The sequence below is a fragment of the Limulus polyphemus genome, unplaced genomic scaffold, assembly GCF_000517525.1.
Source record: "Limulus polyphemus unplaced genomic scaffold, Limulus_polyphemus-2.1.2 Scaffold2038, whole genome shotgun sequence".
NCBI lineage: Eukaryota > Metazoa > Arthropoda > Merostomata > Xiphosura > Limulidae > Limulus > Limulus polyphemus.
In genome coordinates, this window is record NW_013667648.1 from 130,619 (window position 1) to 140,023 (window position 9,405).

The window sequence follows — 9,405 nt, forward strand, 5'->3', positions numbered from 1 at the left end:
GTTTTTACCTCATTTTCAAACTTTGTTTAGTTTTTAGCATGATTTCTTTTTACATTTTATAATCTTTTACCTTTGAAATTTTTTACCAATTGTTTGTCACAGATAGCCCCATTGCTTTGCTCCATAAAATGGCAATCAACCAACCAACCAATCTTATTCAAATAAGGAAATTATATCTGTGCATTTTTATGTAGAAATATGTATATATATAAATTTGAAAATTTCGTTTTAAATGTTTATAATCTTTAAAACTTTTAATAAGCTGGGAAACTGTTATGTCCATATTTTTATTTTATTGTTCACCTTAGTCATTTTAGCCATTCTTATTGCCTAAATATGTTTGAACTGTTACCTAACAGTAAGAAAAAAAATATATATGAAACTGATTTGGGTATGGCATCTTGCACTGAGCATAGAGAATGTAGGGGATTTTAGATGTATTAGTTTAATTGTTTGGAATTAAATAGTAACTTCTCACTGGTAAAAATCATATAAAATATTTGATGTTTTATTTTTTACTTTCTATGTAGAACTAGAATATTTAAAGTTCAGCTGGTAAATGATACAGTATTTACTTAAATTTGATGTCTTTTACATCTGTTTGTGAATTATTAAGCTCGTAAAGCATGCAGGTTCAGAATTTAGAATTTGGCAAGCTGGTATGTGCAGTGGTTTTACTCAGAATGTATACCATTTGTTATATTTACAAAGCACTGGGAAGTAGCAGGTCTTCGCTGGATTAATTAATGAGCAGTTATTCTGTGAAATGTGATACGACGACATTTTCAGAATAAAACATGGAGAATGGTCAAACTTTTGAAGAAAATAAAAACTGAATTGTGGGTAAAATATAACAATTATAGCATTTAAACAATCACATACATTTTCTAAAATGGACCATATAAGCCTATTATTTTTAGTAATTTTAAAAACTACTAATTAGAACATGTAAAGTGAACCTTCTAAATTATTTACTGTCCCGGAAAATCAGTGAATGCACATTGCAAAGCTAAATTACTTTCATCAGTGGTTGAATACCATAAGAAACTATTTTTCCTCCTTTTTGTTTAGTTAGATTACTTGCGGTTACATTTCCTCATTCACACCACAGTTTTCTCTGAAGTAAAAATAAACATACTAGAGAAGAGCATACATTCAACTCCTGTCAAATCATCTTCCATTGAAAGAATTATTAGAGATTTTGAATCTGATGCATTTTGCTTACAAGATAGGAAATCAGCTTTATTGACTAAAACAAAGAAACAATGAAGTTAACATGGCAAATACAGATATTCAGTTTTGTTATTATCTTTACACAACTTTGAGGATTGTGGCACTGAAGCATTGCTTGTAAAGAAGAGTTGGGGCAGTGAAATTGGTTTTTTGTGAATCACTGAACTCTGCCTTCATCTTATTCAAGTGATTTTTAAACGAGACCCAAGCTCATCTTATTCAATTATACTTTCTAATGAGCTTAGATGTTCAGTGAGAACATTATTTATTGATATTATATGTTTACATATACAGGCATATTTTGAGAACACGGTGAATGAGAATTAAATTGTTATGGATTACGTCAAGCTTACATATTCCTCTGTTGTTTTTTTTTCTTGTTCAAAGAATAGTTACTTATCACCATAGCAACTACCTCTAAATATAAATATTTGTTTCCTAAAAAAATGGTCAGTTGAAAGCATAAAAAACAGGTTTATACTGATTATATTATATCTTACATTTAAACAATGAGAAGGAATGAAAAATTTTATTTTTCTTATTTACATTTAACATGAACCTATACATGAATCAGCATTCTTAGAAATAAATTGACTTCAGTAAGTCACATGTAAAACAATTCTCAGGGGGAAGTTTGCTCACAAGTTTTGTTCAAAAAAAAGCTTTTTAAGTGCAATATTGAGTAATTTTCTAAATGATAATGTTGTTCCTGTAAGAATGTTGCTGGTCTCTAGCTTTAATAGAATTCATATTATATTCGTCAGTGAATAATAATATATTCAAAAGCAGGCACTCTTAAATATAATTCTTGTTTTTGTAGAAGCTGTTATTTACTTTCTGTTGTAAACTATTTATTTATTTGAAACAGGTTTCGACAGAATGAAGGTGTTATTGTTTTAGGAGCTACAAACAGAAGGGATGACTTAGATAGGTAAGTTGTTGTTTTCATTTCATTTGAGAAACATACAGTAATTCGAGCATAAGCTGTGATTTGCTGTTTCAGGATTACAAGACAGTTTATACTTTCTGTATGTTATGAGGTACTACGTTTCAGAGTTTACATCATTCATTGGCCAACATTTCCAATATATTCATACCATACATCAATTAAGAGAACTGATGTTCATCTCAATATAATACTTGCTTTTCATTGTAAATTTTATTTCTTCCATTGTTTTTTGGATATTTAAACCTGTAACATTATGAGGTTGAGCTACGATTGTAGTTTAGCTTCATGAAATTCTGTGTGGTGTTGTTTGTAGTGTTCTTCTATAGCTTAATTTTCTATTCTATTATTTCTTACTTACCTTTTATTTTTGTGTAATCTCTACTTAAATTCCTTTTAGTTTGACCAATACAAATACTACCACATTCACATTCTATAAATTTCAGTTTTGTCTTTTATCTCAATGTTATCTTTGGTGTTCCCCAAAATTTTCTTTATCTTATTCGTAAACTTAAAAATGTGGTAGAAGTTGTTTCTTAAAACATTAAATAATTGACCTGTAAACTCTTTCCATACAGCATAGGTGCATTGCACCTAATTCGTAACCACCAAAGTAACCATGAAGTTAGTCATACTATAACTTTTGATAATGTATATGTAACTTCATGAAATTTCACACTATCAGTAAATGTTACAAGCCTTTTGTACGCAAAAAATCATATTTTTAATTAAAGATTTGCTCATAAATTTTTGCACTAGGAATGTTGACTATCGAAAATTCAAAGGGATTTTGATCTTAAGATTAAAAATGCTTTTATTTACCTGAAAATTGTCAAATTCAATTTGTGATCTCCAAAACCTCCTGAATAATATCAAACTTTTTTTTTTCAAAAATGCTTTATATTTAGCAGTTATTTTCTCAACTCTAACTCCATACAGGGTTGGTCGATGTTACAAAATATTAATTCTAAAATAGTTAAATATTTAGTTAAAAATTGTTGAAATAAGAGTACAGAAATTCAGGATTTATAGTAATTTCCATTAAAGTTAACATGCTCAAAATTCAGTTTAAAATTGAATACATAAAGAAAAAATGATATGATCAGATATAAAATTGTGAATAAGAAAATTAAAGTAAACAACACAAAAATAAATGCATAATTCAGGAATAAAATGAAAAATAGTAAAACTAAAGTTAAGAAACAAAATAATTGTAAACAGAAATGTTTAAAATTTAAGAAGATCCAAAAAAATGTAACCTACAGTGTTTCAGAGCAATTTAAATCAAAATAAGTAAAGAGGAGGCTGACCAATACTTTAGAATTTAAATGTAGAATCCAGAAGTAAAAAAAACCAATAATAACTACTGAATTCAAAATAAACAACTGTCCATAACATCTGGCAGGATATATGATGATAAGTTTTGAAAAATGAGCTGCAAACAACTGGAAATCAATAAAAACAGTTATATAAATGATAAACTAAATTGCTCATACTTGAAAATGAAGATTATTGTAAGACATGTGACATATACAGTCATTCTTTTGATGAAACCTACTAGTTATATATATATAGAACTTGTACAGGCTTTCATTCCTTATAACAGTTACATATCTCAGGCATGCACAAACAGTAATTTCTTGAAAAAAGAGTTAAGACTATTCAGGCATCTTGGATTAGTAACATTGTAGGGTATCAGTAGCTCCTGATAAAGCTGTAGTAACAATATATTAAGCCAATAAAGATAAATTCTGGAGATATAGGGCATTCTTTTATTTACATTAATAGAAATGTCTCATGATAAACTCCACTTTGCATTAAACAAAGCTTAGAATAATAGTTAAGACTATGCATGAATTATATACATCAGAGGAACTTTTCACACACCCTTTCCTGTAGAAAGGACAGTATATTACATAGGTCTACTGTTGGCTTCCAGTGTTCTCATGAGATTCATCACATAGGCTTTTGGAGGTCTCCTTAATCTTGATCACCACCTCTTATAGCTTCTTGATTTTTAATGCAAGTTGGGAATTTCGTTCATCTTTCTACCTCTTTTAAGATCTTTGACATGTTGAAATATCACCCAAACTTCTGTCCATTGAGTGACATGGGTCTGTCTAGGATGCATTCAAGCAACAACTTTCATGCTCAGGATCAGAAGTCACAAAATCTTCAAATATTTCAGTGCTGTGCAACTGAACATTTCCTTTCACCAGCACCAGTGAAAGAACTGGTTATAGTCTGTTTTCTTTTTTTTTTTCACTTGGTGTGGTGTAGATAATCCAGCAGCTTTAGTTTCATCCAGTGAAAAATCATACTTTTATGACAGTTTCATTTAAAAAATAATTGTTTTTGTACTCTAATTAACTAACACAAAACACTATTTTTTTTCTCTCATTGTAATCTAAGCTAATTTCTGCAGGTGTTATTAAACACAAATATTGTAACATTGAAGCAAAAGACTCCATTTTCCTGAAAAATTGTATTCTCTGTGTATATGGTTTTGTGTTTGTAATGTACAGTGCATGTGTACTATCATACATGCAAGCCATAACATATTTAATAACTGTATATACTTACAGCATTGGATAGGTTAAGAATGGCAAAAATTTTGAATCACATACATCTAATGTTGTTATACCCTGGATATAGTGGTAAAATGTTCATTGTAACGGCTAATATTCAACACCTGTAGTAGCAATCCACTAACTTACTGCTGTATAGGGGGCTGGAAATTTGATTCAGTGCTACACAAAAATAATGCAATTCCAGACAAAATTTATCAGTAATCGTGTCTTTCCATTAGAATTTTACATAACTCAGGTCACAGCTTATTCTGTAAACTACTATATGTGTACACACACTGGGTAAACATAAGGTTAGACAGTAAAACTCATTTACTGTCATAGCTACTACCACCACCAGCAGTCATGTTGTCCACTACAGTAATATCATTTTGTGGGTTGTGAAATCAGTATCATAAGAAAATTATTTCAACTAAGGCTTACGGAACAAGGATATTTCCACCATGATGTGTTTCAGTCTTTCTTCTTTTTTTTTTTGGCAGTGCTAGAGCACATTCAAATTACTAAATAACAAGAAGATTGTTACAGTCCTACCAAGCCCAAAGGTGTGGTCTTGTATGTTCGTACAGGGCAAAGTCACACATGAAAATGTCCAAGACCTTTGAAAAAATCTTTTAGCAAGTTTTTCTCTATAGACTAAACCTAAGCAAGTATCACAAAGTTCATTTAGTTTCTTGGTATATCAAAATGTCAAGCAATGATTTTCAGTAAGATCTGTCATCACTGTTTTACGTTTACATTTGATAACTGCAGCTATTCTACGTGTAGGAGCTAACAAATTTTCATACAGTCTCTACTGCAAAATATTGCTCGGAAAGTAAGGATTATTTCATGATTTCAGTTGTTTATTTCCATCACATACCTGTCATAACTGTTAAAAAAATTGAGTAATCTGTGCAAAACATTTTATAATGAAAACTCGTCTCAGTGACTTAGAAAGTAAGACTCCCTTCAGATCATCAGTATCTAACTACTGATCCTTATCGTCATCCTAATTGGTTTCTTCTCAATTATAGTGGTTCAGAGGTAAGTGTTGATGCCATGGACAATTTTCTGAACAGATGAAGTGTTGTACTTTTGATTCGTTCGTGTCTGATTCATAATTAACAGCTAGATTGGTGTCTGTAGTATCTGTCTCTTTCAACAGCAGAACGAGAATGCTTTTTTTCTTCTCTAAATCATAAATATCCTAACCTTTTGATTCCTACTCAACCAATGCATAAGAGGTTTGCCAGCAATGTATAGTTTTAAATGTTACACAGTTCTTAAGTATTTAATAGGAACTTTTAACTCTATAAGTTTATTTTAAACCTAACTAATTCAGAATAAAAAATTCTGGAAGAGCTGAAAATTCTCTTAAGCATAATATATCAAATATATACTATAGAAATGTTTAGTGGAAATGGCTGCTCAAGTTCAGAAAATACAATAGACAACTTTCACTGACTGGTAGCTTAATTTCATTCATTTTCAAGCAAAATTAGGCCATAAAGAGTTTGTCAGCTTGTTTCAGTGTTTTCATGAATGTGCATTTATGTACTTCTATTGTTACAACATATATCTGATCTAAGATTTTGAAGAACACTTATCAAAAAACATCACACTAACATCACCATTCAAACTAATGCAAAAATTGTGAACCATATACATCTAATGTTAGTTCTCGGATTTGTTCCAGTTTTGCTTTTATTTATGTTTATACATAAACTTTTCTTATGTATTTATTTTTTACGTTTGAAATGCGTGTAATTGGCTTATTACATCACATTTTTGGAAGGTAATATGAGACATAACCAAGCTTAAACTAAGGTTTATTTTCTTTGCTTTACCCCAAAATGTTTTATATTAGATTTGTGAAGCTTTTCTGCTTTTGTTTCTTTGTAGAGCACTTTTAAGACCTGGTAGATTTGATGTTGAAATACAAGTACCTATTCCTGACTTAAAAGGAAGAAAAGAAATTTCTAAGTTATATCTTGACAAAATAGTAAAAGCTCATGATGTAGATCTTGACGTCTTGGCAAGAGGTAGTACAGGATTTACTGGGGCAGACATAGAAAATATGATCAACCAGGCAGCTCTCCGGGCAGCGATTGATGGTGCAGAGGCTGTGACCATGAGCTATATTGAAAATGCTCGAGACAAAGTCCTTATGGGTAACTAATTCTTCATATGTGTGGGTGTCTTTCGGTATTTTTAAATTTAACATCTAGATTATCACAAAACAAGCATTTAATTGATAACAAACTAAGCAAAATTTAAACATATTTCATTTTAACCCTTTCATGATTTTTTCTTCCTTTCTTACAGTGGAAATGTTAAACCAAATTTCATTAAAGGTATTTATATCTTGGCTATAGCTGTTTTTGAACCTGAGTATTGTTAGTAGTTAGTCATGCAACATGTTGTGATATCATAAAAGGGTAAGAAGAAAGGGCTGTAGTAATGAAACCACTAACAAAAGGAGGAAATCACATAAAAAAAACAAGTCATGAATAATTCTGTTTCAACGGATAATAGTTTATTAGCAAATATAAACTCACACTTTGAGATGGTTAAAAACATTTATAAAAATCAAGAAATGCATTGTTTTTAGGTGAGACTACCTGGAGTTGCTTTGAAATGGAAGTTGGAACTTTGGGGTGGAGATTATTTTTTGTGTGTGTTTGCATTACACTGAAAATATTACAAATGATAAAATGTTGATTATAAAATATTTTTGAGTTGAAACAAAATGATTATTTTTTCTTAAAGTTTCTAATTTGATATGCAGGTATGCACTCGACACTTGAAAGGTGCTCTCTCTACCAGATTTGGTTGATTTAGTTTTTTGAAAACCTTTACAGTAAATTTTGTCATTTTAGTGTATAGAGTGTTTAAATATTGCAGTGACTTAGTTATGGTTACTGCTTGAACCACAATTCTCCAACAGATAAAAACATCATCATTTTAAACTTAATTATTTAATGTTTGTAGAGTATGAATACTTGAAACTGAATTGTTGAATTTTATGTGAAATGAAAATGTTTGGAATTAATTGATGGGTGAGCTTACAAACTCTTGTATAAGGAAGGTACCTTGTTAACAGGAGCAGTATTATTGAAATGATGTTTTTTTCCTTTATTGTACTTAAAATTCATAATGAATTTTCTAAGAATGAAGTATTTAAAAATATATCGAACTTTGTAATATTATAGAAACTCTCTGAAAGTTTTAATTGTATCAGCTCTCATTAACCTAGCTAGGTGGGGATCTTTGTATGATTTGTTTTTTGTAATGTTCGCCAGCTCTCAAACTAATAAAGAGAGGTATTAAAATTTGGTAAGGAACATACTGTTTGATTAATTCAAAAATACAATATCAGCAACTTTCATAGTAGGAAAATTCTGATTTTTATTATTATAATATTTCAACTCACAGTATCAGGTGAACATAAAGTGATAGTTACATATAATAAAGCATTTTGAATTTCAGAGAACTTTACATTCATGATCATGAGGACATGGTTTGCATGTGACATTAATTAGCTTTTTAATAAAATGAAATATAGAATATACTAATATAGATAAGGGGAGCATTTCAAATCTTTATTTTTGCATTGGTTTAGATGACTATATCATTAGTGCATCATTATATTTTTTGTTGATGTCTGGTTCTCATCTGATAATTTCAAATTGTTTTCAGTGGTAATATGTTTGATTTCTTTTAGACATTCAAAAATGCGGGAAGGTTCTTTAAGATTCTCCTTTAGTCTGATGCTCATTTTTTCCTGATTTTTCCTATATGAAAGTGTTTACAAGAGTTGCATTTTGGTTTTGTAAATGATGCCATTATTTTTATATTCAGTGGGACAATTGTTAGTAATAAAGGTCTTTATTTTAATTCCTGGCTTTTGTACAGTTAGGATATTCTTGTCGATTTTGTATTTCTTCTTGAGAGTCATTTCCGTAATTGATTTAAGTCTTCCCTGATGTGTTTGACTTAAAGAATTGTAGTAGTGATAAAGTGAAAGTTGTTTTCATCTCTAAGACTTGTATTTCTAATTTTGTTGGATGTGCCAATTACATTTTGAAAACTTCTTATGAATGGTTTTTCTTTTTTGAATGGAGATTCGGAAATTCTTTGTAATTCATTGTTAAAATTGTTTACAAAGTGTATATTAAATGCTATTTGCATATTACACTGCAATGTTCCTAGTTTTTATTTTATGGAGTGTGAAGATTTCCAATTAACTTGTTGCTTTTCTTTGGATTTTTGTGTCAAATCCTGATTGTTTTATTATGGTGTTGAAAGTTAAAAAGTTTTTTGAGAAATTTTCTTACTTTTGCAATTGTGAATTGAATGTTGGGATCTAAGTTGTTGATTTGGTTTCAGAATCTCTTTTTTTCTTCACCAGAGTTGAAGCCAAAGAACGCATCATCGATGTATCACAATCAATATAAGGGTTCAGATATGGCTTTGTTTAAGGCCTGTTTTCCAGTTGCATTAAAAAGGTGTATGCTACTGCACTTGGTAGTGTTCTATCCATACAGATCTCATCAAGTTGACAATAATGGCTGGAGACGGCTTAAATGGGTAATGAAGAAAAACTTTAATATAAGCTTATATTGCTGTCATGTTAAGCTTATATTAAAGTTTTTC

The 9,405-nt window shown here is 29.9% G+C and overlaps 1 protein-coding gene across 6 annotated transcripts in view; it reads left to right on the top strand.

Annotated features, from left to right (window-relative positions):
- Positions 1-9,405, top strand: part of LOC106465749 (ATP-dependent zinc metalloprotease YME1 homolog) — a 174,194-nt gene that overhangs the window by 112,475 nt on the left and 52,314 nt on the right. For all 6 annotated transcript variants that reach the window (XR_002612047.1, XM_022393673.1, XM_022393674.1 and 3 more), the window contains exons 13-14: positions 2,102-2,164; positions 6,652-6,920. Coding sequence is in view for 5 of the 6 variants with exons in the window: in XM_022393673.1 (XP_022249381.1) it covers positions 2,102-2,164; positions 6,652-6,920 (332 nt within the window). In the remaining variant the exon portion in view is untranslated. The remainder of the gene's footprint in view (positions 1-2,101; positions 2,165-6,651; positions 6,921-9,405) is intronic.